Source organism: Trypanosoma cruzi, genomic scaffold, assembly GCF_000209065.1.
Source record: "Trypanosoma cruzi strain CL Brener 1047053516573 genomic scaffold, whole genome shotgun sequence".
NCBI classification, from domain to species: domain Eukaryota; phylum Euglenozoa; class Kinetoplastea; order Trypanosomatida; family Trypanosomatidae; genus Trypanosoma; species Trypanosoma cruzi.
Window position 1 is genome coordinate 158,454 of NW_001849507.1, and position 27,852 is coordinate 186,305.

The window sequence follows — 27,852 nt, forward strand, 5'->3', positions numbered from 1 at the left end:
CTACTGCTCTCTCTGATTCTTTTTTCTCCCTTGCTCTTTTTTTTTTTTTTTTTCCTTTTGCTTTTGTTTTTATTTCTGTAAATGTGAGTGAGGAGGTAACAGGCGTGCTCACGGATGCGATGTGGCTTTGCATCGTTTTTCCCTTTGATACTTTAGTGCCCTCTCAGTGACACAGGACTTATGATGACACGGTGCAATCGTTACGGCGACCGGTCCGTGTTTACTTCCCACGGCAGGCTGCTGGAGAAAATGTCATTAGACCTTTTTGAATCACCTTACCATCCCATTGGCGGTGATCCCGCGTCACAACTGCTGTTGCGAGACCATTTTTCGGCTTCTCCATCACTGTCTTCAAATGGGTGTGGTTGGTGCCTCGCTGCTGTTGCAAGTTTCTCACCCGCGCAAATCAAATGGGTTTCATTTCAGGATCTTCTCAGGTTTTTCATGTGGAAGAAGTGCTTTGCTCCAAAAGCTGTGGTGAGAGCAGTGACGACCCCCCAGAGACACACACGAGTCTCTCTAAATCGCCATTTACACACCCCTTGCCATGGACTGCAGAACAGTGTGTGTCCCGTGGAATTGCTTTCCAAGAGAGCGCGGGGTTATTGTCAAGCGAGAATTGCAATGACCCTGACGACGTGCGTGGTGAAGAAATGGGCTTGACATCCTCTCATGCCGTTATGTCTTCCCCCCCCCCCCCAAAAAAAAAAAAAAACAAAGTGACTTTTATGGCGGAGCTTCTTCCTATTTATTGACGCAAGCACCTTTGGGGAGGGAGGAAAAACGTTGTGTGTGACAGACACGGCAAGTAGAGGTCGTGGAGGAGAAGTGTGAGAGGCGGAGTTGAAAAACCGCAGGAGAGAGCGAGCAGCAACCCCCACTACATTTCCTGCAAACCAAAATGTTTTGGGCAAAACAGATATGAATGAATAATTGCAAAGATGGTGACAACAGTGATGATGAAGACGTATCTTATCGCTTTGAAGTGAGCGACCCTACCAACATGATGGCAGCCCCAGCGAACAGCGCTGGTTTTTGATTTCCATGTCCTTATACATCGTCGTGCCTGGAGACTATTGTGAATCCCACCCATTGTGTTTTGTTGCTTTGAGTCCTTTCTAAAAAAAGGGGTGCACAGAGTACGTGCCATTATTTTGCTCTCGCTTCTTTTTATTTTTTGTCTTTTTTTTTGGTTATACCCGCCCTTTTTATTTTGGACGACTGCCTGTGCGTCTTTTTGTGCTCATTTGTCCTTTGGACTTGCCTGGAAAGCGGGAAGATTTATAGGATGGAAGCCGTGGGAGAGAATAAAACGCACGTTCTTGCGGAGTCGCTCTTGGCTCATGAAATTAGTCCCGATGCGTGGCAGCAGGCGGTGCGGCCCGAGGCGAACTCACCTGCCGGACAAGAAGAAGTGAGCGGGGGCGATGGCAACCAGATCCTTTTTTCAGCTGCACTAGCCTCCAAGAAACCTCCAGGACGTTTGGTGGCAGAGCTGCAGATAGAGACCCTTTCGACGACGTGTGGACGCATATTTTTGTATTCGTGGTATTTTATGCTTTTGTTTGCGTTGTTTCTCCAGTCCATGGTTTCATTGCAGTGGGAAATGACGAACATTTGTGGGGCCACGCAAGAGAGCCTCTATAAGCTGGACAAGTGGAGTAGTCCCTGCGTTCAGAGTCGTGCGCAAAGATCCGATGCTATCAACTGGTCCGAATTTGCTGTGGGGGGAAATTTGCACGATGTTCCAGTGGACATTTTACAAGGTTCTACCATAGGAGAGGAGGAAATAACGGGATCGGTAAGGAATGTCACTATTATACCGAATGATTTTGGGTTCCGCCGTCAACGTACCCTCCGTTGGGTAGGCGATGGCCAAGGAATGCTCCTGGATTTAAAACTTAACCGTTTTGTGAGGGTCATCTTGAGCATGGCCTCGCCGCGGGATCAGTTACCGGAGGGGGTCAATTGGGAAAAGTATCCACTTATGATTGCCCTCGAAGAGTCACTGCTTCCCTCAGATGACAACGAGAGCAGCAGTAGTGACATGCAACCAAAAAAATCTGTCTTTTTTTACAACACGAGCACTATATGCTATCGTTCTATTCCGCGCTGTTCTTCGGTGGTGCTTCCGCAGACCGTGGCGGTGGCTACGAACGAGTCGCGAATTACGCTTACCATCTTTGGAGTGGATGAGGCTCTGGCAAACGTTTCTGCTGCATCTGCCGTGGGGATATTCTTTCAAAGGGCTGAATACACCATGGGTACTATTGTGTGCCGTTATGTATTTTTGTTTTTTTCCATTCTTCACCTCATTCGGTTTATTTATCGCAAGCGGTACTCGAGAACCCTTTACGAACAGCACTGGGTGATGTTCTTGCACCTGGCACTTTACCTGTACCTCGATCCCGTTTTTGTTGCGGGTATTTACGAAACCCAAGGAGCATCAGTGTATCATTTTTTTGAGTTTCACGTTCCAACCTACTTCGCGGCCTTACTAAGCTGTTTTATTTACGCATTGATTACGGCTTCCATGAGCTGGACTATCAGCAGTGAGGAGAGGGCGAGGTATAGATCTCTGTCAGAGAGTGAAGCTCTTAGGGAAACTGTAGGGCCATGTGCCGTTTTTGCTTCTTCACCCACCTTGGGGACCGCAGGTTTGGCTGTTGGTATGCCACCCGTGTTGACATCATCGTTACAGGAAGAAGAAGAAAGATGCCCATCACCAAGGGAAATTTCGCGTCGGGCGTCTTTTTCGGGTTTAAATGAGATTCGTCCCATTGAGGTGGTAGATGGTGCCATCCCGCTATGGGCGAAATTTTCAATGGCGAACTATTTGCTGGCGGTCTTTCTTCTTGACCTTGCCCAGTCTTATGTTGGAGGTTGGGATTGGGGAACAGATATGACGTGCGTGAGCTTCTCATGCTTATATATTCGCTACACCCTTTATAGCTTGATGCTGATTTTTATAATTGTTTGTTGTGTGTTGCTTGTGCAGCTTCACCGCAGTCTTGGTAGACGTCCGTACTTGGAGACCCGGCCTCAACAGCTGGCATGTCGTGTTTTCATTTTTGTATTTACGACAGCATTGATCTACTTCGTCGTGCAGGTGATTCTGATTGCCTTTCTCTACCCTCAGATCATCGGCATCGTGGCGTACCAACCGTTTACGCAGCTTTCCCCAGTAATTGTCTCCACCTTTTTTGTCAATCATATCACATTTGTTTACACGACTACTGTCGCCTCACGTCGTGTGCCGATACGCCCTGAAAATCCGCATTGGCGCCGTGTTGTTTGGTCGAGCGAATGGTATCGCTGGCTTAATCTGCACGGTGGGATATTGTACATCTTCCATAATGAGCGGCAGGAGCGGTACTTTAACTGGGTGCAGAACAAAGGGAAAAATTCCTCAGAGCCTTGTTGTGAGGCAAATGGTACTGCCGTTAAGAAAAAGCGGTCAACACGGGAAGAAGTTGGTGAGGAGGCGAATGCCGGCGCTGCCGTGCTTGGAAGTGAAGGAAGGACGTGTGAACAAAGGGCAGCTGTGGCTGAGAACAAAGATGGGGACTTCTCTTCAGAGAGCAGCGACACCGGGGCGAGCGATAACGACAGGGATTATGTGGACTCACAGACGGAGAGGCCGCATCCTCTGCGAACCCCGCGGACCCGAGGCGGGGTGGTGGAGTTTCTGGAGAAGGCTGAGCGTCACCTGATTGACCGGCCCGCGATTCTTATTGATCACCTTGAAGGGGTCCTGGTGGATCCTCTGCAGTCTCTTTTTTTGCGCCGCAGGGGTCGAATGCCCTTTTTTAACTTGGAGACTGCCATCGACTGCCTCAACTTGTCATGGGAGGCGTATGTGGCGACTGAGAGACAGGGAGAGACGGAGGGGGTGGCAGATGTAGTGGAGTTTGTAGACGAGCCTGGTGCGGGTCTTTCTCAGCGTTCCAGGCATTGCGGTGACTCATGCTGTCCTCTGTTGGGCGGGGGAGATGCTGGGATAAGAAATAATAGTGATTGTGACAACGACGACGGCGAACTGCACTTGGACAACGGCGAACATTGCGATAATCATGACATTAGGGACTCTGTGAAAGGGGATTCGAAACGGGCTGAGAGCTTTGCCGTATTTACGGGGGAAACACCATCGCCCAATTCAAGGATGAGCACGGAGCAGTACGGCTACAAACAGCTTGCCGTGGTTGAGGTTCGTGAAGTACAGGTGGTCATCACTGTCATGGACACAACGCTTCCCTGCCACCATCATAAGCATCCGCGCCTTGTGATAGCGTTTCGTGGGACGGACAATTTATCTAATGCCCGTGAGGATTTGCGTTTCAGACGACGCGTTTGGAGAGAAGTGGACCCCTTGCGGCAGTGGGGCATCAGGCAGAGCGCCAAGGTCCACACGGGATTTCTTAGAATGTGGATTTCACTAAAAGAGACGGTGCTTCGCACCGTCAAATCATACTTGAGTGCAAACCCCACCGAGGTCTACAGTATTTTTTGCACAGGGCACAGTCTTGGCGGCGCTCTTGCAAGCCTCTGTGCATATAGCTTGCGACGAATGCTGCGCCTTATGAATTATCCTCTTCTGGAGGTGACTGTTTACACCTTTGGGCAGCCAGCGCTTGGCAACAGGGCCTTTCAAAAGGCCTACGACAAGGCCGTCCCCCGCACCTTTCGTGTTGTGAACGAGAGCGACGCAGTGTCTCTCTTTACGGTTCTTGGTGGCTGTCATGTTGGTATTGAGGTTGACATTGATCGCCATGGCAACTACATCTGCAAGCCAATGTTCATTGAGCGTTGGTTCCGCCCCACGCAGGGCAGGGGATTTGCTGTAGCGAATCATACACTTTTTTCATATGCCCAATCTCTCAATGCTGTGGCAGTGCGGAACAGTGGGGGCTCCTGCAAGGTGCGTTGCCTGGAGCCGTATGTTTGCGCCAAAGGGGCGGTGCCGGATGATACAGAGCCGCATTTGGCAACTTCATCGCCGCCGTCGTCGTCGCCCGCGTAGCGACGCCCCGCTTGTTGCTTGCATGACTGTCTTTTCATTCTAAAATGACGGCAATTTCAATATTTTTCCACGGGCTTTAAAATTGCAGATTGGCGAAGAGGCGTGTGACCCTTAGGTGTAGGTAAAAGAACAATCAATATGAAACACGTGCGTGCGGTGATTTTCGTTGACATTCCTCTTATTTTTATTTTTTTTTAGCGGCCGCTCCGCGATAGGCATACATATTTTTGAGTGCGTGTGTTGTCATTTATTTATGGGATGTCATGCGATGTCAATTTTTTTTTTCTCCCTTTCTGCATTTTTATTATTATTCGAAGACTCGCTTTTTTTCCGACTTTACTGGATTGAGTGGGGAGGTGTTTTACTGGCTCCAATGCTGTTTATTGCTTCCCCACCTCTCTCTTTTTCCACCATTCAACGGCACCTTTCACACGTTTGGCTCATGTCGTGGGAATTTCCTTTTCCTTATGCTCCCTGTTCCTTTTTTTTTTTTTTTTTCATGTGTTTTTGTTTGTTTGTTTTTGAGGTTTAAGGAATCAGCACGGAACCCGTGCATTAATTAATTTATTTTTTCTTTCTCTTTTGGGCGCGTTCTTGGGAAGCGATCGACTTTGGCTGCGTTTTCTAGGCTTTTGCCAAATCTGTGGGAGGAATGAGTGAGCATCAGCATCATTCTCATCACGGTCATGTAGAGTCTTGTGCAGCCAGCTCGGCACGTGACAGCGCCCCGGTGAGTTTTGAGGGGGAACCCGAAAGACATTTATGGACCACAGCGAGGGGACACGAGGATCATCCTTCTGAGACCTTTCAGCAAGCATGGGGAGAAAATCAAGAGCGGGTAAAATCACGTGTTATCCCTCAAGCACCGCGACGGAACTTGTACTTGAGTTCCGGTAAAGCACCACCAGTTGAGGCTTCCAAAAATGGCACTTACAGATCTTTTTATTTTTCTCGTCATTTCTCTTCAGAGCCCGTGGAGCTGCAGATTGAGGGACTTTCACCTCTTGTTGGACAGACAATGTTGTACATGTGGTATGCCGTGATCATTGCGGCTGCGATTGTGCAGGGAATGGAATTTGTTTCATGGGGTTTGGTGAGCATATGTGGCGAAGAGGTGAGTGATTTGCGCCAATACGACAAGTGGAATAGTCCATGCGTAAGAACCAAACTGGAAAACGCCACAGGTGATTTGTACACCATTCGCTGGGAGGGAGGACCATATGGTGCGGCGTTTGAGAGCGCCACGGTGCGCTTTCCGAACATAGTTATGAGTCTGGCTTCACCAGATGATTGGGGTCACGAAACAGATTCCACGCGTACATACAATATACAGGCAGTTATTCCCCACGCTGCCAACACGGATGAAATATTCACATTTCCGCTTCATGTCACATGTACCCGGTCGTCTCGACGATGTGCCTTTGTTCAACTTCCTCCGGAGGCCGTTTTAAATGAGACATCGAGTGAAACCCGATCACTGACACTTCGTGGTGTGCCGGCAACGCTTGCACGCGTCGCCAACAAGTCCTCTGTTGGAATTGTGTTTCAGAGGTATGCCTACTCATTGGGTATATTCATTTGGAGGTATATGTTTTTACTTATTTCATTCTTACATTTGGTGCGGTTTATTGTGTATAAAAAATTCACAAGTACATTGTACGAGCAGAGTTGGGTGGTAGTGCTGCAGTTGGCACTCTTTTGGTACTTGAATCCTCTCTATGCGTTGAATTATTCTAAAAATAGGCCATCTTTGGTCCTCAATTCTTTGGAGTTTCAATTTCCAACGTGGTTTGTGGCAGTGTTTGTGGGGTTTATGCTTTCTGCCATTACTGCGTCGATGCCATGGACACCACCCCCGCATGGGCAGCGGCATGTGAAGTATAATCTCTTGACTCTTAGCGGTATCAAGGGTTATTTGTGCCACAGCGCTAGTGTGTACGACCCGCCATTATGGACAAAGTGTTTGGTGGTAGTGTATATACTTATTATTGTCGCATTGGACATTGTTGGGGAGTCACTGCACGTCAAGGAACCGTTAGAAGCATGGGGAGGGGGCTTGCCTTCAACATCTTATCTCTTGGCAGCATTGATTCTACTGGGGTGCCTTGTTTGCTGCGTTTTGCTCATTCACCTGCACCGCAACATGGGGAAGAAGTCATATTTGGACTCAAGACCGCAACAACTGGCCTCTCGTGTTTTGATTCTTGTCTTTGTAACATCGATGATCTATTACACTTTTCATATCATCATGTTTTTCCTGCGTTATAAAAAGATCCCCGGCATGTCGGTGACGCAGCCCATGATTCAGCTTCCCGCCATCATGGTGTCAACCATTCTGGTGAACATCATGACGCTCATATACACCACACGTAACCGAAGCCGCCTGGTTCCGATTCATCCACGGGATAAACGCTGGAAGATGATGGTATGGCCCAATACGTGGTACCGTTGGCTCTCTCGCCATGGCGGAAGTATGTACATTTTTCATACAGAGGCGGAGGAACTGAGCTTTAACTGGAATCAAATCGGGTATCGTATACGACAACACAAAGCAAAGGTCATGCGGAGGAAGGGGCGGAAGGGCGGGACATCTCATTCTAGACGTGCCGTGGCACATGGGCCGGGGCAAAATTCACACCATCCACACGCTGAAGATGAGGCACCGTCGGAAATCCCAACATTTCGGAGCCCTCAAGCGACCCCTACGGTCTCAGTTACAACTCCATACATTGAGACACTTGAGAGCCGTGATATTCTTAACATGGACGTGACCTCCACGTGGTTTCTCCCGCCCCAGACGTGCTCGCCTACCGCCCCCCCAGCGATTCAACAGAGTTTCCACAGCCGCTTGCCCTCCGAAGAAAGAAATGGGTCTGAGAGTGTTGATCAGAATAGAGTTTTACGAGCAGAAAGATGCCATAACATTCCCAATTCCCCGTGCCCAATAGATTGGAGGTGGGAGCCGCAAATGTCGTCTTCTTTACCACCCATTGCTCCTTTTCGTGAGACCGGCGAACCAGCTTTATTTGGTGCGTGGAACCAACCATTGGGTCGACAAGAACGTGCGTCAGCTCTGGCGGAGAGCGGCAACATGGTGACGTCTGCTGAAGGGCGTAATCTGGGAGAGGCCGAAGAAGAAGAAGAGGAAGAAGAAGAAGGAGCACCGAATGTGGCGGCTCGCACCATCAGTCGAGCGCGGGAGAAGCTGGACCGCATCATCAGAGGCGCGGAGAGGACCCTTATTTCGGGACCACTTCAGGCTTTTGAGCAATTTGAGACATTTCTTTTGGATGCGGCCATGCGACCCTTTCAGGATCTCGAGTATCTTCCTTTTTTTAACCTGGAGACGGCGATCGACTGCTTCAACCTGTCCTGGGAGGCCTACGGAACATCTCATCGACCAGAGGGGAGGATGGAAGGAAGGATTGAGCGGTGCACGCCATTTTCACTTTCCCGTTTGTGCTGGTTATGCTGCTGCTGCTGTTTGTCTCCTTCCTCATTGGACGGCCTGTTGCGAGTCCCCGTGGAGGATTCAGCAGAAGCGCCAGTGGGGAGTGGGACACACCCCACTGAGAACGAGGACGGGCCTCAAATTCAGAGAAGGCCCTCGGGTTACAACGATCCACCTCCCATCGATGTGGAACGCTACGGCTACCGTCTTTGCGCAGTGATGGAAGCCCTGGATGTGCAAGTGGTTATTTCGGCTCTGGACTCCCCTGAAGCAATCAACAATGGCAAGGCTCCACGTATTGTAATTGCTTTTCGAGGCACGATGAGTATGAGCAATGCCTGGCAAGATTTGCGTGTTCGTCGTGTGGTGTGGGAAGAAATGATGGAAGGCGAAACAAGGCCGTTTCAACATATGTGTTGTGGGTGGAAACCGACTGTTCATGTGGGATTTCTCTCAATTTGGAACGCGCATCGTGAACACGTCTATAGGAGGCTTTGGGAGGAACTTTCTGCCAATCCTTCCACAGTGTACCGAGTTTTTTGCACAGGGCACAGTCTTGGTGGCGCTCTTGCGACCCTCTGTGCATATAGTGTATGTAAAATGTTGCGCCAAAAAAATTATCCTCTTCTGGAGGTGACCGTTTACACGTATGGGCAGCCACCGCTTGGCAACAAGGCCTTTCAAAAGGCCTACAACAAGGCCGTCCCCCGCACCTTTCGCGTTGTGAACGAGAGCGACGCAGTGGGATTAATCCGCATGTACGGTTGTCATGTTGGTATTGAGGTTGACATTGATCGCCATGGCAACTACATCTGCAAGCCCACATACATGGAGCGACTATTTCGCCCGATGAAAGGCAAGGGATTTGCTGTTGAAAACCATCTTATGGGGAGTTACGCGGCCTCTTTGAATGCCATTGCAAGGGACACGGGCTGCCCATCCGTGGCCTGCCTGGGAGAAACCAATGGGGATGCCGATGCCAATCCGGTGGCAGTGCCAGAGCAGCAAGGGGAGCCAGGGCCTACGGGCTAAAAAAAAAACGAGTATTGCTGGGTTTTCAATTTTGCTTCAGATGTGATGAGATCTGTGGGCTATCGGAAGAAAACCGGCATTTGTTCTTTGTTTTAGTTTTTTTTTTTTTGCTGCTTTTTTTTTTTTTTCTTTTGCTTCGAGATTGCTTCAATTTTCTGGCAATACATGAAACGGTTGTTGTGTTTTCGAGCAAGCTTTTGCTCCCCCCCCCTATTGTTTACCCTCTCCCAAACTTGCATGCCCACTAAGATTGCCAACTTTTTTTACTTTTTTATTTTTTTATTTTTTTTTTTTTTGGGGGGGGGGGGGGGTTGTTTCCTCTGCTGCACGTACGTATGTGTACTCTCTTTTCTTTGTATTTGCCGGTTTCTTTTTTTTTGTTGATGCCTCCCAGAGTCTGGGGAAAAAAAGAAGGAGTTACAGCACCAACCCGTACTACGACGACGAACACCGACCGGGACTAAACGCGTAGAACATTCAGGCTTGTTTTTGTTCTTGTTGAGTGGCATTGTGGCGAATGAGCAACCAACGTCGGACGTCGCCATCACCATCCTCCGTGGCAACCACAAGGGACACGACGAATCCCACAGGGCAGGAAATATTGCAAACGGCACGACTTTCGCTGGAGCTGACAAGGGCTGACGAGGTGTGGTCTGCGTGGTACAAGGAGACGGAGGACCAGTTTGTAGACTTCCAGTCCTTTGGAGACAATAATGAGGGTGGGCTAAACGTCACTGCAACGGCAGGAAGCAACATCATGAGTGGTAGTGCCCAGTTTAGCAGTTCTCACCGTACGCTCAGTGCCCGACGGGTCAGTGGGCAGTTTGAGGAGGAGGTGATGAAGTCATGGGATGAGGACTGGGAGGATGAGGATGTCGAGGACACGTTTGACGCCATCATGGGGCAGATTGGGCGCTACGAGGCTTCGAGGGCCGCTTCTGTCCTCAAATGAGAAGTGAGCATAAAAGAGGAAGAACGGAGGAGGAAACGGCTGTCCCGAAAGAAAAAAGAGAAAAGGGAAGAATGGGGTGAAAAAGAAAAAGAAAAAGAAAAGAAAAGAGGAGATTTGCATGTTTTTTTTATAATGTTTTTGACAGAGGGAGCCTCCGCCCCTTTGCATCACCATTCTTTTCTCTTTATTACCTGTCTCAGAGACTCTCTACCACCACAACTGCCTTTTCTTCCTGCAACTGCTCTTTTGCGGCGTTCATTTGTCCCGTGAGGAGATGAATTGGAGTGTGTGAAGGTAGTTTTGTATTTTCTCCATCTTCTTTTGCATTTTTTTTTTGTTTCTTTTACATTGTTTGCATCCATGTGTTTTTCATCCATGGGCCGTGCATGAATTGCAGTGTGTGTGTGTGTGTGTGTGCATAAAAGACTCGTGCCGCTCTTTTCCTCGGGGGCGGGGTACCGGGTGGGCTATACATGTGGGCCAGGACGATTCTCCGACTCTGTAGTAGTAAGCAGCCCGGCACGACGGCACCTGCGGCCGTCGGCTCGTCGTGGATGACAGCTGCTGCGTGGGCCAGTCTAGGCAGTGAGTTTGCTGGCGTGAGCGAAGACAAATTTCTCCGGCCGAGGCCCGACAAATTCTTGACTCCTCGCGCCACCACTGACGTGGCTGTGTCGGAGGAGCTGCTGCAGTCCATGGTTGAAGAGAACGAGGAGCGGTATAAGGGCATCGACGTGCGTGACCCCTCTTCGATGGCGGTCTACGAGGGGGATCGTCCACGGTGGATGACGCTGGGCAGTCAAGTCCGAGCGGTCTCCGAGTTCATCTCGGGGCACTTGTGTCATCATATTTCCCTACCAGAGTGGAAGGCGTTGTTTGACTTGCAGTACGCAGAGATGGATTTGACCTACTGGCTGTACGTGCTACACGTTCACATGGTTAGCCGACGTGCCACCAGCATTCCTATTGAGAAGTTTAATCGCCGCCGTGAGGTGCTGGAGGAGATCCTACTCACCATGTTTGAAAGCTGGGCCGCAACGTCAGAAGACATCATGGGGCGCCCTCCGCTGAACAAAATACGTTTTTACATAAAAGACATGTATTACGTCACGGCTGTAAACTTTGAGGAGGCCCTTCTGCACGACGGCGCAGGGGCGGACTTGATGCTTTTAGGGTTTTTAATGAAATTTTGTCCACTGCCGCGGCCGGAGGATGTGCCACTCTACACGTACTACTCGCTGGTGCACTACGTTCGATTTCACACCGCCCTGTTGGACCGCATTCCTGACGATCTCATTGCGAAGGGGAACTTCAACTTTCTTTCGCCCACAGACCCCCGCATATTTGAGCGGTACGACGACGTTGCACTCGACCGCGTCATCCGCTCGTGGACGGTGGACGGCGCAAATGCTGGCGATTCCAGCGACGAGACCGGCGTTAAGTGATGGGATGGGGCGAGAGTGAGGGAGTGGAGGACTTCCGCGAAATGGGGTCGGACGAGGGCGACGGGCCGCCGTCACTCACGCACGCAGAAAACACACGTACCGTAAATGAAAAGGGGATGAGATGTTGCGGAGAAGTGAATGAAAAACAACAGCAACAACACCGAGAGAGAGAGAGAGAGGCAAATGCATACGTTGCATGTCTATGATATAATTATGCACGCAACCACCTTCTTTGTTGTTGTTGCTGCTGCTGCTGCTGCTGCGATACAAACACGTACGGACACGCGTTTTTCTTTTCTTTTCTTTTCTTCTTTTTTTCTTTTTTTGTATGGTTGTTTTGCTTTATTTGAATGCACAAGGTAGAGGCGAGCGAGGAAGGCTTAATTTATTTTATTTATTTATATTATTTCTTCTACTGCTTTTTTTTTTTATATACCAGGAATACTTGAAAGAAAATTTAACGTTCCTTTTTTAGCAGTTCTGAGGAGGGAAAAAACAACAACAACAACAAATAAAAAAACAGCACAAAACATAAATGAAGCGTGTATTGGCGAAGGATCTTTCCGCCAATGTACTGAAGCTGCCACGACTGCCGATTCCGTCAATTCAACAGACGGCTGAGCGGTATCGTACCAGCATTCTCCCTCTCAAGCCAGCGGACACAGTGAAGGCCCACTTGGTGAAACTTGACACGTTTCTTGCCGGCTCCGCTGTGACGCTTCAAAATGCGCTTGTCGAGGCCAACAAGGCGGCGGAGGCGGAGGGCGGGTACCCTTACTCTTATATTGAACCCATTTGGGACAACATGTATTTGTCCAACCGCGCCCCGCTGCCTGTGAACACGAATCCGGCGATTCTCATAAAAAAGGTAAAAAACGCGGGTGAAACACAGCCCAGCGTTGCAGCCTCCATTGTGTACGGCATCGCGAAGTGGGTGCAGAATGTACTGAAGGAGGGTGTAGAGGTGCGTGATGCAAACATGGACCTGTCACCCATGCTGCGACAGTTTGGAGCCTCATTGTTTCCAGGCGAAAAGGCGGACGAGTTTCTCATCACACCATTTGAGAAACTACGCCATATTATTGTGCTGCATGACGGTCATCTCTATGCTGTTCGTGTTTTTGACGACCAGCTGGTCCCACTGGAGCAGGCTGTGATTCAAAATTGCTTTGAGTACATCCTCTCCATTACACCGGACACGGACAACACAACACCGGTGTCCGTGCTCACCGCCGGCAACCGCGAGGTATGGGCAGGTGCATACGCAGAACTAGTAAGAACTCCAGAGAACGCAGAAACTTTGAAAAAAGTGCACGAGGGCATAGTGGTGGTATGTTTGGATTCAAAAAAGTGGGAGGAAGATGACGGTTTAAAGAATGGGGCAATGCTGCATGGAAATAAGGAAGAGTCGGAGAACAGGTGGTATGACAAGCACCAAGTCATTGTCTCAGCGGACGGTCAGGTGGCCTTTAATTTTGAACACTCCGGAAGCGACGCCGTGCAGTGGGCGCGGTGGGTCGGTGATGTGTTGCAGAGCATCGAGTCGAAAGCCGTGGCCACCACCACTGCCGCTGCAGTTGATACGACGCAAGTCACTTCTTTGGTAGAACCCCTCCGTGTCACATTTGGCAAGACGTTTGCGGGGCACATCCGAAGTGCACGCACGGAGGCGTTGGACCTCATTTCAAACACCGCCTTGGGACAGCTGCAACTGCCGTTTGGCAAAACACAACTGAAGCAACTCGGTGTGAGTCCAGATGCGTTTGTTCAAATGTGTTTTCACGTGGCTTTTCACAAGTGCCGCAACAAACTTGCGCCTACCTACGAGGCCGCCACCACCTCGTGCTTTTTCCACGGCCGCACTGAGACCATTCGTTCCGCCACGCAAGAGATGCTGACGTTAGCAGAGGCCGTCAACAAGGAGACGAAGGAAAGTACGACACCAAAAGAGTCCGAGCGAGCAGCACTGTTGGCGCTCATAAAGGCCGCATCGGATCGCCACGCAACACTCGCCAAGGCTGCATCAAAAGGTGAGGGTGTTGACCGGCACCTGACGGCATTGAATCGGTTAGCTGTAGAGCGGAACGACAACGCTGCCCTCAATTTCTTTAACGATTACACTTACAACTCATGCTGCAAGTGGGTGCTTAGCACAAGTAACGTGTCGTACCCGTGGGTGGAACGTTTCATCTTTGGCCCTGTCACGCCCAACGGCTACGGTTTGGGGTATGTTGTGGGCGAGAACGAAGTGCGCATCATGCTCTCCGCCTTCACCAGCAGTCCGTCGACGAACGTAGAAGACATGAATGCTGCCATTGGGGTGTCCGCGACGCGCCTGTACACAGTGTTGGCTGGATCTAAACTCTGAGACGAAAAGAGAGTTTGTCCACGTCACGCGCATGAGAGCGAGGCATGCAGGAAAAAAAAAAAGGAAAAAACGAAACAAAAACAAAGGAGGGGAAGGAGGAAGAAAAGTAAAAAATCGGACGATAGGGGAGAAGAGAAGGAAAATGCGCAAGAGCAACAAAACAAGCAAGCAGAGAAACTTCAGAAATGGGAAAATTTGGGAGGCAGGGGCGGAAGCATTGGCGGGGGAGGGGTCTTCAAAGGCGGTTGACGATATGGAGACGCCTGGCATCTCTTTTATTTTTCCCGCTTCTTTTTTTTTTCTTTTTTTTTTTTGTTTCTTGCTCGCTCGCCCTACCGATGTTTTCTCCTCCTTGTTGTTCTCCTCCTTACTGTGCATTAACGTAAAACGATCAGGCAAGCCACTACGCCTTTTACGGTTTGTTTGGCTGTCACAGAGGGTAATCCAGTGAATAGCGCCTTTTATCTGCTGGGCTGGCGGGTGAAACGTCGTGGAGTGGGGAAGGTGCGGCGAATGGATGTGCCCTTCTCTCCCTTGCCGGTGCCACACGGGTGAATGGCAACCAAAAACAGAGAGAAGGGGTGGATAAGGAATTAGTAGGAGGGAAGAAAAGAGGAGTGTACATAAAAAAGAAGTAAAAAAGAAAAAAAAGGGGGAAAAAAAAGGAAAGCAACAAAAAACATAGAATTGAGGAGGGCGTTGGGCAAAAGAGGGGACCCGACTACCGCATAAAGGAAGGCAGTTCTTTGTTGTTGTCTTTTTGCCCGTTTGTGTTTGTTCTTTTTTTTTTTTTTTTTGTTTCCAATTGTGATTGAGAGGCAAAGAGGGGAGAGGAGATTTCCTCCGCCATTTCTTCACACGCACTCGACACGAAGAAACAAATTTAAACACGGCGGAAAACAAAAACAAAAACAAAAACAAAACAACAAGAACAACATCAGCAGCTATCCTGAAGTAGCACTGAAATGATCATCATACATTTTTATGCATAAACCCATTTTTTGCACGCCATTGTGCCGTTGTATGGGTGGTGCACAGAGTTGTTGGAGTGATTTCCACCTGTTTTTCTTTCCACATTTTTTTTTTTTTTTGTTTGTGTGTGTTCAGTTAACGTACTGCCTTTTCCTCTTATTCTGCTATTGCTGCTGCTGTTTTTACTTTTTATTTTTGTTGTTGCCTCTAACCATTTCTTTTTTTCCCATTCACTCTTTTTGTTTGCGTGTTTTGTTTTCTTCATGGCTCTAGTAGTGGGTCAATAGGAGACTCTCCCTCTCCCTCTTTTTAATTTTTTCTTTTTCTGCCGTGAGGGTTGAGTGCAAAACGAAAAGAAGAGGTGGAAAAAAAGAAAGAAAAAAAGTTCTACCACTCTCTCTTTTCCTTTACTTTTTTTTTTGTGTTTGTGTGTGTCCTTGGCTGGTTGGCTTGACGACTGCACTGCGTTGTGCGTTGGCCATGTCATCCCATGTGGCGAATGCCAAGCAGCGAATACTCAGCAGTCTGTCGCTGGCGGGGCAAGAGGCGGTACTGTTCACCACTTTGCAGCGCGACCTCGCGTTGGATCAGCGTACCGCGGCCGACGCTCTGCGGGGTCTCATGGAGGGCGGGAAGGTGGTGCTGCGTCGCGGGAACGGTGATGGAAGCGTGTATGTCGCGCTCTCGAACAGCATGCCGGAGGGACCCTCGCTGGTTCTTGACGCGATACGATCCAGTGGGAACAGTGGGATCGATCAGGCCACTTTGTGCAGCAAGGTCCGTCTGCCCAAGAGTGAAGTCATCAAGTCTCTTCAGCTGCTTGTGGCGCAGAAGCGCATCAAGGAACGCCGCTGCTTTTCAAACCGCGCAAAGCGTATTTATCTTCTCTTTGAATTTGAGCCTAGTGATGAAATCACCGGAGGAACTTTTTATGGTGGCGAGGATTCTCGCGAGATGGATGTGTGGTTTGTTGACGGGATGAGGCGACTTATCGTGGCCCTTGTCGCCCAGCGTCATTCGGTTTCCCTGGAGCAGATTACACAGCATCTGCATGAGTCTCATGGCAGCGGGGCTGCCGGGGAAGCGACACTTGGCGTTGGTGATGCCGTGGTGGTGGTGACGGCGCTTCCCAGTGGCTCCGTAGTCACTTCAGCCAATGACAATAAAGGCGGAAACAAGCGGATTTCTCAACGCGACGCGCAACTGCTGGTGCAAACATTGGTCTTGGACGGTGTGTTGGACTGCGTGACACCCTCCGTTGGGGCGCCTCCGCAGTACCAGTTGGCAACTGGGAAAAATGTCCTACGGCACTTCACGGCAACGCCCGCTGCAGTTGGCGGCTGGCCTTCGAATGGCGTGACGACACCGCTTGAGGATGGACGTGAAGGGCATGGTGATGTTTTTGCCGGTGGATTGTGGAACCCCGCACCGGTCGCGCAGCCAAGCGCGTGGGCAATGCCGGCGGTGGGGTTGCCGTGTTTGGGTTGTCCACAGCTTTCGGTGTGCTTTGCGAGCAGCAACAGCGTCGTCAACCCGTGCAATTGCGCGTATTTAAATGAGTGGCTTAGTTGATGTGTTGCGCCCTTTCAAAAAAGGTGCGTGAACGTTGAAGTTGTTTGAATGTTGATGCTTAACGGTGGGGCCCACGGAGCTAAGGACTTGTAGTTTTGGAGCTTTTTTTTTATGGCAGCCCCGTTTTTGATTTTTTTTTTGTTCTTTTTCTCTGTGTGTATTTTTTTAATTTGGAGCTTAATACCCTGACATCGCCAGCAGTCGATTAAATGCACGCATGCGTCTTGACCTTCTCCCGTCTTTCTTATATATATACATATATGCGTTGTTTTCTTTGGCATCGTTGCTTCTGAGTTTTTTTTGCCGCCGTTGTGTCCTTGCCGACCCAGCGGGTTGACTGTGCCGCTCGGCTTGTAGGACAGCAGACAACAAAAAAGGGGGCGGGCGGGTGAGTGGCTTTTTGTGTGGGAAATGTGGCAGCACCACAACTTGAGTTCCCCGACTCTGGGGCCGCGTGAAGCGAAGCCGACGGTGCAGACCTCGCGGCGGGGATGCACGCGAAGTGACGCGTGGTGCTCTTCTTTGGCAGGTGGCGGGCACGACGATCCGTCGGAGTCGGTGCCAAACTCACGGGTGTCACCGCGCGCCTCTTCCTTCGCGCCGCCGCAACGCACGGCACCATCACCAACTGAATCGACGTCGCAGGGGTTGTTTGAATTGCAACATTTCAACCACCACAAGCAGCAGCAGCAACAGCAGCAGCGGCGGCAGAAGCAGCAACTTGTCATTCGACAGGAAGACATACGTGACGACGACTTCCAGCGGCTAGAGGTGTTGGGCGACGGTTCTTACTCCGTGGTGGTTTCCGCCCGCCACCTACCCACCCAGCAGCTTGTTGCGCTGAAGGAAGTATCGCGGCGCCGCCTCCGTGAGCTGAAGTTGGAGAAGCAGTTGCAATGGGAGATCAACGTTCACCGCACGCTGCGTCATCCCAATGTGGTTCGTATGCTGAGCTACTATATCACCCCGCAGACCGTTGTGCTTGTGTTGGAGATGTGTCCAGGCGGGACGCTTTTGCAGAAACTGAAGACAATGCCCGGTGGGAGGTTTGATGAGCGGCGGGCATCACGGTACGTTCGGCAGGCCGCGCGGGCGCTAACGTACCTGCACGGGCACGGAATTGCCCACCGTGACTTGAAACTGGAGAACATTTTTTTAGACGCGCACGGTGTGGCACGGCTGGGAGATTTTGGGTGGAGTAAAGCCCTTGTGGAGCCAAAGGTGGAACAAGACCTTTCCTCCCACCATGACAACTTTGGTACCGCCCCGTGCAGCGCGGTTAAAGACGTTTCGCCGTTGTGTAGTGGTGGCCGAGGTCGGCTGACTGTCTGTGGCACACTGGACTACTTGTCCCCGGAAATGCTAATTGGCATGCCTCACACCTTCAAGACAGATGTGTGGTCCCTCGGTGTCATGCTGGCCGAGATGCTAACTGGCGCACCACCCTTTTACTGTGTGTCGCAGCAGGACACACTCAATGCGATTCGTGAAGCAGCTCCTCATTTGGGCGATGACGTTCAAATGTCATCGCTGGCCCGTGAATTGGTGCTGGCAATGTTGCAGAAAAACCCAGATGCACGTCCAACAATGGCGGAAGTGCTACAACACCCATGGACGAGACAAAATGGGGAGAAGAAGAAGAAGAAGTAACAAGGGGAACAAACAGAGACTGAGGTGTGCGGCCACATACACCTTCCCACCCATACGTAGTATAAATACAGACCGAGACACAAAGATCAAGGCGCCGCGTCCATCCATTTTTTTTTTTTGTATTCACATTTTCTCTCTTTTTTTGAGCATACGTGTAAATATGCATTTATATTTCCGTTTGGTGTGGGCCGTTGTTTCTTCTCTGACAAGATGGAGAGAGGGAGAGAGAGTAGGAGAGGCGACACAGGTACGAGAGTCCAGGGTGCACCTCCTGTTCTGTACATTTTGCTCTAGAGTGACGGATGTTGTTGTTTTTTCCTTTTTGAAGAAACAGACACATTCCATTGGGAAGAAATATTGCAATTGGGGCACCGCGTGTATTTTTGTGTGGCCTGAGCACCCGTTTAGAGTCCTGTGTCCCGTGTGTATTTCCCGCTGCCTCTTTTGTCCCTCCTCACCACCACCGCTCTTTGCAGGAAAAGTGATTCGAGGACCAGAGCGGGAGAAAAATCAAAACACACATACACACACACACAAGAAAAAAAAAAGGGAATTAAAAGTAAAATTATAAACAAAAGGCGCCCTTTTTTTTTTTTTTTTTATTTGTCCTTCTTGTCGTGTTTTATTTGCCGGTTGTTGTTTTCTGCGTCCTGGTGAGTGAGTCGTCACAGCGATTGTCGTAGCAGCCCGAGACCCACGGCACACGGCGGCGGGAAGGCAGAAGAAACGACACGACCGTGAACGGGCCATCGTAGAGGAGGAGAAAAAACAACAACAACAAAAAACGCGTGTATTTCATTGCTTTCGATTGTTTGTGCCCATAAAACGGCATCTGGGAAGAGGGAGAGAAGGAGCAGGAGATAAAAAGAGAGTTTTCCGGAGCAAATTAACATTTACGGCACCAAAAAAGTATTAGAATCAAAGGCGGCGGGTGGTGGTGCGTATAGACATACACCCAGAACCAAACAGTTACATATATAATATATATATACGGTCTCTTTGAGGGGGGCGAAAGAAGGAGGTACAATTGGGGACGAACAGCGGAGGTTTCACGAATACACCGCACCACTCGCGTAGGGAGGTGGGCGTTATATTTTCTACATGGTTGAAATGTTTTTTTCCTCCCATGAAAGGATGCAAGTGCCGGATCTTCTGCAGAACGTCAAGCCTATTCCCGTGTTGCCGGAGAGTGTTGACGGAATGAGCTCCAACTCCCCATCAACACACGCAGCAATTCAGGAGGAGGAGGCGATGGCTCTGGCGTCCGTGACGTCGGAACCTTGCCTTGTTTTTGACTCCGAATTTCTTGTGGAAAAGCTGCTTTTGGACGAAGAATGTAGTAATTGCTGTGATGGCAACAGTGCGGATGTACACAACGATAATACGAGTAGGCGAGACAAACTCCTCCTCACGCGGGGTTTTGCCTCTGATAATCAGAGTCGTACAAATTTGTTTATAAGTAACATTCCGCACAAAATGGAACAGCGTGAGCTGGAGAATTTGTTTGCCCCCTATGGGCAAATTCTTTCAGCAGCAGTCATGCGCAATATTCACACTGGTAAGAGTCTTGGCACCGCGTTTGTGCGTTACGCCTCCACCGAGGAGGCAATGAGTGCAATCAAGGGGATGTCGGGAAAACGGATAGGTGGACGAGCGATCGCTGTTCAGTGGGCAAAGAAGCAGCATGATTACGCCCCGGTTGGGGAGGCTCGTAAAAAAATCAGTAAATTGTTTGTTCGAAACATTCCACTGGATATCAACACCGTCGTTCTCGAGGACATGTTCAATATGTACGGTCCGGTCAAGTCTGTTTCGATTCACAAGGATACCGCGCCGGACTGCGAGAAAAATTCTGAGCGCCACATCGCCTTCATCACGTTCCTTGCGGATGGTGCTGCCGAAAGGGCTGCTGAGGCCGTTCATAACACCCGACCCTTTCCAAGTTGTGGGAAAGTGCCATTGATGGTAAAACTGGCTGAGGACGCCCCGCAACGCATTCATCATGGCACTGGCAGTAAAAACTCTGCTAATGCCTTAAAGACCAAGCAACAATTACAGGGTGATATGAGCGCAATGTCCTCTGGACAGGAGCATTTTTTTGACGTCCCAGCCGTTCAACAGTGCTTTCCCACGGGAACGGGCACAGGTGCAATGGTCGTTGCGCCCACGTCCTATTTCTCATTATTGGCGTCTGGTGGTTTTATTTTGCCTGGTTCGGTTCCGGGAGCAGTAATGGGAAGTGAGGCGCCGTATCCATGGCGGACAAGGGTCACGTGGTCGCAGGGAACCGGTGTGCCATTTCCCTTTTATAATGGAGGCACTGCAGCGACTGCCGCCAATCCCCTTGCACCGAGCAACGCTTGTGCCACGCCTCCTTCTGGGTCGCCCGTCTCATGCATGAACAATGGAGGGTTTACATCGTTTCCAATGTACACGACGCCGTTTTGCTCATCCACGTCTCCAGGCCTTTCCGGAACGCAGGCTGACAGTGTCGCCGGGAGCCCTTTGATTTTGCCGAGTTCTCTTCGTCAATGAAGAGCAGCTATGTGGGGGGATCGCTTGAATACACGGCGGTGATGTCTGTCTTACAGCAAACCGATGCCGATTTCACCGAATTTTCATCGAAGTAATTTGTCTTTTTGCCGCTTGGAAGGCATAAAGATACTTTTTTTCCTTCTTGACTTGCGTGTTCCATTTGCCACAATGATCCTGCAACGATTTTTTTTTTTGGGTGTGTGTGTGGGTGTTTGGGTGAGTCTCGACAGGGCAGGCAAACATGGGTCTGTGACGGGCAAACGGGAGGACGGAGGCGGAGCAGCGTCGTGTGGCATTGAATGCGTCTTTTTTTTTTTCTTTCTTTTGGCGTGGGGATGGGTTCTCCGTGAATGGAACGGCTCCGTCAAATGGAGTAATTTCTGCTGGCATTTTGTAACGGGAGAGGAATTGGGAGTAAATTGTGTGTTCACGTTCAACGGAAACAAACAACAAAAGTGACTTTACGAGTACATGCTGTGCAAAAGCATGCGGGGAGGATGGCTGGTACTAGCAGAGGGGGAAGGGGGAAGGAAAGCGAGTAGGGAAATCAACATAAATGTCTTTTTTTTTTTGTTTGCTTGTTTCTCTTTTTTAATGTGCCTTTCCTCCGTTTGAAGGGAACGTAAACAGTGGAATAGAAGCAACCAGAGAAGAGAAATGAGTGACAATTGAAAAAACAGGGGAAATTAAGTGAAACGAAAAACAAGAGGCGTTTCGGAATGGCAGGTGCTGAAATAAAAATGAGAAAAATATATTTATATTTATTTGTTCATATTTATTTACGCGAATCCTTTTATGATGTGTGTGTGTGTGTTTGTTTTTGCTGTTTGTTTGTTTGTCAGTGTCTTTTTTTTTTTTTTTTTTGTCTTTCCGTCTTTCTGTCTGTGTGTCTGTGTGTCTTTCTGTGTCTGGGAATATGTACGGTAATTCCCATGCATAACGGACCCCCATTTTTTTATTTTTGTTTCTTCTCGCTGGTGCCGTTTTACCTTTTTTTTTTTTGTTTTATTTTTTTTTTTCTCCCCAACGAACTGTGGATGGCGGCGGCAAGGCGAGTTGTTGCTTCTGGGGGTAAGAGGAAAGGGGAGGAAGGGAGGGGGAGGAGAGGGGAGGGGAGCGAAGGACAAATTGAAAGAATAACCGCAAAAAAGAAAAGCGAGGGGAAGGACGGTGCCTCCTGTGGGGGCAATCTGTGGATTTTGCTGTCCGTCTGAAAAGACACACACACACAAACTGGCAGTGGGGCGAGTGGGGTGAAAATTTTTTGTTTTTTTTTTGTTCTGTTTGTTGTTGTGGGAGCTGTACTTTCTCCTTTTGGTTTTTATTAGACTTTGGGGAGCATTTGTTTGTTTGTTTTTTCTTTCTGCACCTCCTTTTGCCCTTGCTGTTTCTTTCTTCTCTTTCTGCTTTCTCTGGCCTTGCTCAGCCAATAATCATCCGCGCATATATATATATTTATTTATTTATATTTATTTTTGGATTGCCCCATTGCAAACGTTTATTATTGTTATTATTATTTTTCTTTTACGTCGTTTGTACATGTCTTTTTTTTTTTTTTGTTTGTTTGTTGTTTTGTCTGGGGTATGTGCGTGTACGCGTGTGAATTGCTTGCAACCAAGGGCTTTTTTTTTTTTTTTTGTTATTCTTGCCTGAAGGACGCAGCTAAAAGAATGAGAGGAAAAGGGCGGTGAATCATCGTTTTTTATAATTTGCGGGTATACACACACATATATATATATACAAACATATACACACACACGTATATATTTACATCAATATATACGCATATATACACACTTATGCATGTGTGCACGCACGCAAACACGAGGGGGACGGCGGTGGTGGGCGGATACGAGGGGTGCGGGAGGATGTTATATATATGCATATATAAATATATATGTGATTTACGTTGATGGATCAACTTTTGAGCTTTTTTTGTTATATATATATATGTATATATATGTATATGTATATGTATACTTTTTTTTTTGGTTTAGCTGTCTTTTTCTTTTTCTTTTGTTTGCGTGCGTGTCTTTTTTTTTTTTCTTTTTTTTTTGGCAATTTGTCTGGTTGTTTTTTCGGCGCCGCTGCCGCCGCTGGCTCTTTGCTCTGCATCGGTGTGCAGGGAAAAGGGGAGGATGGCTGAGAGGAGTAGTGCCACCGCGGCTTTTTCTTTCCTCCCTCCCCCGGTGGCGGCAGAATTCGGGTCGGGAATGCGTGTACCGGGTGAGCCTAATGGCGTCTGATATGTCTTTGCGGGAGGAGATCTTTTTTTTTTGCTCGTCGGTGCACCGCCTTTTTTGCCGCTGCCGTTGTGTGTTGGTGGTCGTTTCATTTCATTTTTTTTTTTTTTTTGCTGCGGAGTGCCGTGCACAAGTACACGCACAGTGAGAGGGACTTTTAGCGCGCCGCAAAAGGCAAGGGGAAAGCAGCCGAGGGTGTCGGAAGCGCTGCGATGCCGCCCAAACGCTCAAAGGGCGTGACCTTCAAACTCGTCCATCCGTCTTATGATGACGCGGAGTATGAGGGGGCGAAGAACGTTGCCATCATGGTGGAGGAGCAGGAACTACGCAAACACCTGCCGACAACTGCCACGCGTCGCCGCCGCCAGCGTGCAGAGGAGAGCGACGAGGAGGAGTCGGCGACTGTCAGTGGCTGGGCGCGGGAGTGGGCCACCACCACTTCATTCGCCTCTTCAACGGCACAGGCAGACGCCGGGCGACTGCCGGAAGAAGACGCGTACATGAACAGGCACAACTTTCTTCGTGCACAGGACTCCGAAGACGACGAGGAAGATGATGATAAGTTGTTTGCGGATCAGGAGGAGGTGGAGTTCACTGATGACTTCCTGCGAGAGGTGGTTTTCGGCGACGGTGACGAGGAGGACGGGGAGGAGGTGCGGAGTGCGGGTGGTGGCGCCAAGAGCGTCACGGAACACGATGGGTTTGTGTACGTCCAGCACGACGTTACGAAGAGGGGCGTGGACCGACAGTTTACGCAGATGATGCGGGAGTTTAACGTCGACGCCCGCCTCAACGACGCCTACACGGACGATCCTCGTGCCCACGGAGCTCTCGGTGTGGATCAGTACATGCGCGCACTTGAGGAGTTTGTGGTTGAGAGGGCCGGCGTCGACTACGGGACTGCCGAGCCGCGGCGCAACAAGGGGCTGATCCACCAGCTGCAGAACATGGCCCTCTCCGCCGGGACGGACATGAGCCCCAAAGGGGAGTTGTACACCACAACCGTTTTGCCGGACAAGCAAGCACGTTTTCTGGAGGAGTTTCAACGGGAGGCGGAGGAAATACGGCAGGCTGCCCGTGAGCGCATGCAGAGGCAACAGTTAGACGGCCCGGCCGGGAACTTCGAGGATGCGGTGCAGGCGACAGAGCAGGATGACGATGACCACGAGGTCTACGTGCTGAGGGAGGTGGAGGATAAGGAAAATCGGCTAGATTGCGAGACGGCAGTCTCGGCGTACTCAACGTACTTCAACCAGCCCAACGTTATTCGGGCGCCGTCGCCGGGAAGGCGAAGAAGGAGACATGGGGACTTCTCAGCAGCAGCGGCAACAGAAAAAACAACGGAAAACGGAAAACCAGAGGATGAAGACGTGGTGTCCAAGCGAGGCAAGCAGCTGCTCGCCCTCGCGCGGCACAAGGGGGAGACAAGGGAGGAAAAGAAGATGCGGCAGCAGTTGGCAAAGCAGGTACAGCGTGAGCGACGCGACAAAAAGCGGGAGCTGAAGCAGGCGTACAAGACTCTTGAGACAGATGAAGCGAAACGTGTGAAAGAATCTCAAACCGCAAAGAAAACGGTACACTTCTTCTAGGAGTGGTGCGTCTGTGTGTGTGCCCTTTCGCCGCAATATGGGGAGCACACATGGCGCCTTATCCCTCTCTTTCTGCTGCCTGCTGCGTGTGGGTGGCGTGCCCCTTCTGTTTCGACTAACCCGCCTCACGGAGAGCAGGCAACAATAACAAGTGTTGGGGGGCTCAAAATAATATATATATATATATATGAGCGAGTAACGGAAGAAAACAAACAATGAAATCTGCTCTTTATTAACATTTTTGGTGAAGCATGTGCAGCGGGTGGTTTGTCTTTGGACGCTCTTTTACGTTCCTCATTGAAGAAGGTTACGTACATCATCTTTCTGTCAACTCTTTTTATTTTTATTTTTGGATTGCCTTATCGTCGTTCTTTTCCTTTTCCTTTGTTTTTTTTTTTTCCTTTTTGTTGCTTTGCCCTTCAGTCATACTTAATAACACTGCGTCATCAAGGAGGCGAAAGGAGATTCTTGCAGAAGCAGCAGCGTCCACACCAAACTTCGCTAAAGAAATAGGGAAAACATACGGAGTCAACAAGGCACAAGAGAAGAAAACACCAACAACAAAAACAACGAAAAGGATCCACCAGCGGCAGACCAGGGGAAATGCACACAAGTGAGCAGGAGAAGCCTGGGGATATTGTGGAGCATCCCTCTGACGAGATGTACAGCCACGCGAATCTTTTCATCCGCCACTTGCCACGCGTCGTGGATGAAAACGAGCTTCGGATTTTTTTTTCTCCGTATGGGCAGATTCTCTCCGCGGCAGTTATGCGCAACATTCACACCGGTGAGAATCTCGGCACTGCATTTGTGCGTTATGCCACGAATGAGCAGGCCCGCACCGCCCTTCATGAGTGCAACGGTCGCTTTCTTCACGGCCGGGCCATCTCCGTGCATTGGGCGAAGAAGCGGCACGACAACACCCCAATTGGTGATGCCCGCAAGAAGATCTTTAAGCTTTTTGTGCGCAATATTCCGCTTGACGTGTCCGCGGACGAATTGGCCCGCCTGTTCGCATGCTTCGGCCCTGTCGGCAGCGTCTCGCTCCACAAAGACACCGCCGTTCCTCGAAACAAGTGGATGGAACGCCGTATCGGTTTTGTGGCGTTTCTTGCCGAGGGTGCCGCCGAAAAGGCTGCAGAAGCCGTTCACAACACACGTCCGTTCCCTGGCAGCGGCTCCATTCCACTGATGGTGAAGCTGGCAGAAGATGTGCCGGCGCGGAATCGGCGTCCAGGCGCAGCCGTTACGGATTCAATTCGGCGAGGAGGTGCACCGAACGATATGGTGAGGACAAACGCAACCGATAGAACTATGACGCGTGCTCCAGTGGATGAAGGGCGCGTAAATTGTTGCCGTTCAGACTTCTCTACTTGGAGTTTTCTGCGATGGTCGCGGTGCAACTCACCACAACCCACGCAATCAGCGAATACCTCTTCTACAAATTACCCTTGCAATTTGATGCCGCAACCGTTTTACGGCTGCTCCGCGGTGCCAACACCCTCTCCTATGAGGGAATATATTTTCTTCCATGAAGCGAACCGGCAACGGGTGTGTGCCCCAGGGATGCCACCACAAGATCATGCCGACGCATTCCTGCAACAAGCCCCGTGCCTCCCACAACCGAATTTCTTCACCCACGCGGAGAAGGATGCTGCTACGTTTCACAGCCTGGGTGCCCCACAGAAAACATTGGGGAGCAGTTGCTCAAGCTTGTGTCCAGCAGAGTCCGAGGAGGCGTCCACACCGATTGCAATCCAGTACTTTAACGAATGGAGCGCGCGACCCGCAACGCATGATGGCTCTGCCGCCTCACGACAAGGAGCACCTATTACTGCCTCCACTTCTTTCTGCTCCGCTTACGGCACAAACATAGCTGAAGAATCCTCTGTGAGTAACTCAACACCCACGGCGACTGAAGGCAGGAAACGTTGTACGCGGTATACACACAACCCCTACCGGTTGCATCAGCAACGGCTCTCCGAATGCCCTACACCACCTGTACCAGTGTGATTTCTATATATAAACATATATATATATATATATTTGTATATTTATTTATTTATTAAGGGGAAAAAGGGAAGAAAACGCGGGATTTTTAGGGGAATTGTTTTTTCAACCTTTATTTTTATTTTTACTTTTCTCTTATTTACTGTTGGCAATCGACTTCTTTTTTTTTGTTTCGGGTTTTTTTTTTTGTTTCGGGTTTTTTTTTTTTTTTTTTACTGTTTTACGAATGACTAGAGAAATTTTGTTATGTTTTCGTTGATGCTGCTTCTGCTGCTGCTTGGGATTTAAGAATGCATTCACTAATTTGTATATAATCTCTCTCAGCCAGTCAATGCGCTCTTTTTTTTTTTTTTTAGGATCCATAGCCATGTTAGTGTATTATTTGGGTATTCTTGCTTCGACTACTGTTCTCTTGTCCTTATACTTTTTTTGTTTGCCTTTCTGAGAGTAATGAAGACTGTCTGCATGTGGCTAACTGATCACCGGCTTCTACATATAAATATATAAATATATATATTTGTTTATATTAATATATATTTTTGTTGCTATTTTTGTTTCCCCTTTAATCTCTTTTTTTTTTTTTTTTTTTTTGGTCTGCCTTTGCAGCGACAAGAGGAGGTGAAGGAAAGCAGTGAAACAGGAATGAAACGGCATGAGCATTCATTTCTTTTTATTATTATTATTGTCTTTTTATTATTTATTTTTATTTTTATTTCTTTTTTTTTTTTGTGTATAACTTCTGTGTTGAGGATCGCGGTGTCTGCGGGGGCGGGGGGTATTCAATACTTTTTCTGGCAATGGGTGGCTCAGCGGGTGCGTGAAAATCGTCCACGTTCCGTTATAGAACCCACACCCACCTTTCTCGTTGTTTGGGTGCCGTGAGAATTGCGGGAAGAGTTGGGGGAGGGGGAGGGGGGCTACACATCCCAGTGTGCATGCATGCGTGGCAAGGAAGGGAGGAAGGAGGGGCGTCAGTACGACAGTTTTGTTTGGTGCACGCACATCGTAACAAC

General features: G+C 49.4%; 10 protein-coding genes across 10 annotated transcripts, besides 41 other annotated features; all 10 read left to right on the top strand.

Annotated features, from left to right (window-relative positions):
* Positions 1 to 3,403: part of a sequence feature (heterozygous, non-Esmeraldo-like haplotype) that runs on past the window's edge.
* Positions 37 to 79: a sequence feature (T-rich).
* On the top strand, positions 1,289 to 5,020 carry Tc00.1047053509999.50 (lipase domain protein, putative; the record flags this gene model as incomplete). The annotated part of the gene is made up of 1 exon (XM_809814.1): positions 1,289 to 5,020. One exon carries the CDS (start codon positions 1,289 to 1,291, stop codon positions 5,018 to 5,020), a length of 3,732 nt encoding a protein of 1,243 aa, XP_814907.1.
* Positions 3,404 to 7,842: a sequence feature (areas merged during assembly that could not be assigned to a particular haplotype. This can correspond to areas where the two haplotypes were merged or to regions with more than two copies in the genome that were merged during assembly.).
* Positions 5,475 to 5,543: a sequence feature (T-rich).
* On the top strand, positions 5,673 to 9,503 carry Tc00.1047053509999.60 (lipase domain protein, putative; the record flags this gene model as incomplete). Its single annotated transcript, XM_809815.1, has 1 exon — positions 5,673 to 9,503. The coding sequence occupies one exon, from the start codon at positions 5,673 to 5,675 to the stop codon at positions 9,501 to 9,503; it is 3,831 nt and encodes a 1,276-aa protein (XP_814908.1).
* Positions 7,843 to 8,027: a sequence feature (areas merged during assembly that could not be assigned to a particular haplotype. This can correspond to areas where the two haplotypes were merged or to regions with more than two copies in the genome that were merged during assembly.).
* Positions 8,028 to 9,308: a sequence feature (areas merged during assembly that could not be assigned to a particular haplotype. This can correspond to areas where the two haplotypes were merged or to regions with more than two copies in the genome that were merged during assembly.).
* Positions 8,151 to 8,181: a microsatellite.
* Positions 9,309 to 9,785: a sequence feature (areas merged during assembly that could not be assigned to a particular haplotype. This can correspond to areas where the two haplotypes were merged or to regions with more than two copies in the genome that were merged during assembly.).
* Positions 9,600 to 9,636: a microsatellite.
* Positions 9,762 to 9,799: a microsatellite.
* Positions 9,786 to 14,036: a sequence feature (areas merged during assembly that could not be assigned to a particular haplotype. This can correspond to areas where the two haplotypes were merged or to regions with more than two copies in the genome that were merged during assembly.).
* Positions 10,021 to 10,455, top strand: Tc00.1047053509999.70 (hypothetical protein, conserved; the record flags this gene model as incomplete). Its single annotated transcript, XM_809816.1, has 1 exon — positions 10,021 to 10,455. One exon carries the CDS (start codon positions 10,021 to 10,023, stop codon positions 10,453 to 10,455), a length of 435 nt encoding a protein of 144 aa, XP_814909.1.
* Positions 10,503 to 10,568: a sequence feature (A-rich).
* Positions 10,852 to 10,872: a microsatellite.
* Tc00.1047053509999.80 (hypothetical protein, conserved) lies at positions 10,929 to 11,900 on the top strand (the record flags this gene model as incomplete). Its single annotated transcript, XM_809817.1, has 1 exon — positions 10,929 to 11,900. One exon carries the CDS (start codon positions 10,929 to 10,931, stop codon positions 11,898 to 11,900), a length of 972 nt encoding a protein of 323 aa, XP_814910.1.
* Positions 12,134 to 12,163: a microsatellite.
* Positions 12,189 to 12,226: a microsatellite.
* Positions 12,281 to 12,309: a sequence feature (AT_rich).
* Positions 12,436 to 14,268, top strand: Tc00.1047053509999.90 (carnitine/choline acetyltransferase, putative; the record flags this gene model as incomplete). Its single annotated transcript, XM_809818.1, has 1 exon — positions 12,436 to 14,268. One exon carries the CDS (start codon positions 12,436 to 12,438, stop codon positions 14,266 to 14,268), a length of 1,833 nt encoding a protein of 610 aa, XP_814911.1.
* Positions 14,037 to 27,852: a sequence feature (heterozygous, non-Esmeraldo-like haplotype).
* Positions 14,317 to 14,410: a sequence feature (A-rich).
* Positions 14,557 to 14,589: a microsatellite.
* Positions 14,867 to 14,955: a sequence feature (A-rich).
* Positions 15,012 to 15,069: a sequence feature (T-rich).
* Positions 15,165 to 15,203: a microsatellite.
* Positions 15,329 to 15,499: a sequence feature (T-rich).
* Tc00.1047053509999.100 (hypothetical protein, conserved) lies at positions 15,721 to 16,812 on the top strand (the record flags this gene model as incomplete). Its single annotated transcript, XM_809819.1, has 1 exon — positions 15,721 to 16,812. The coding sequence occupies one exon, from the start codon at positions 15,721 to 15,723 to the stop codon at positions 16,810 to 16,812; it is 1,092 nt and encodes a 363-aa protein (XP_814912.1).
* Positions 17,224 to 18,462, top strand: Tc00.1047053509999.110 (serine/threonine protein kinase, putative; the record flags this gene model as incomplete). Its single annotated transcript, XM_809820.1, has 1 exon — positions 17,224 to 18,462. The coding sequence occupies one exon, from the start codon at positions 17,224 to 17,226 to the stop codon at positions 18,460 to 18,462; it is 1,239 nt and encodes a 412-aa protein (XP_814913.1).
* Positions 17,492 to 17,531: a microsatellite.
* Positions 19,047 to 19,067: a sequence feature (AT_rich).
* On the top strand, positions 19,564 to 20,997 carry Tc00.1047053509999.120 (RNA-binding protein, putative; the record flags this gene model as incomplete). The annotated part of the gene is made up of 1 exon (XM_809821.1): positions 19,564 to 20,997. One exon carries the CDS (start codon positions 19,564 to 19,566, stop codon positions 20,995 to 20,997), a length of 1,434 nt encoding a protein of 477 aa, XP_814914.1.
* Positions 21,743 to 21,779: a sequence feature (AT_rich).
* Positions 21,797 to 21,858: a microsatellite.
* Positions 21,861 to 21,903: a microsatellite.
* Positions 21,988 to 22,016: a microsatellite.
* Positions 22,073 to 22,114: a sequence feature (G-rich).
* Positions 22,441 to 22,474: a sequence feature (AT_rich).
* Positions 22,714 to 22,793: a microsatellite.
* Positions 22,937 to 22,976: a microsatellite.
* Positions 23,031 to 23,053: a microsatellite.
* Positions 23,453 to 24,829, top strand: Tc00.1047053509999.130 (hypothetical protein, conserved; the record flags this gene model as incomplete). Its single annotated transcript, XM_809822.1, has 1 exon — positions 23,453 to 24,829. The coding sequence occupies one exon, from the start codon at positions 23,453 to 23,455 to the stop codon at positions 24,827 to 24,829; it is 1,377 nt and encodes a 458-aa protein (XP_814915.1).
* Positions 24,995 to 25,018: a sequence feature (AT_rich).
* Positions 25,162 to 25,243: a sequence feature (T-rich).
* Positions 25,433 to 26,842, top strand: Tc00.1047053509999.140 (RNA-binding protein, putative; the record flags this gene model as incomplete). Its single annotated transcript, XM_809823.1, has 1 exon — positions 25,433 to 26,842. The coding sequence occupies one exon, from the start codon at positions 25,433 to 25,435 to the stop codon at positions 26,840 to 26,842; it is 1,410 nt and encodes a 469-aa protein (XP_814916.1).
* Positions 26,847 to 26,895: a microsatellite.
* Positions 26,997 to 27,053: a microsatellite.
* Positions 27,330 to 27,376: a microsatellite.
* Positions 27,410 to 27,430: a microsatellite.
* Positions 27,503 to 27,567: a microsatellite.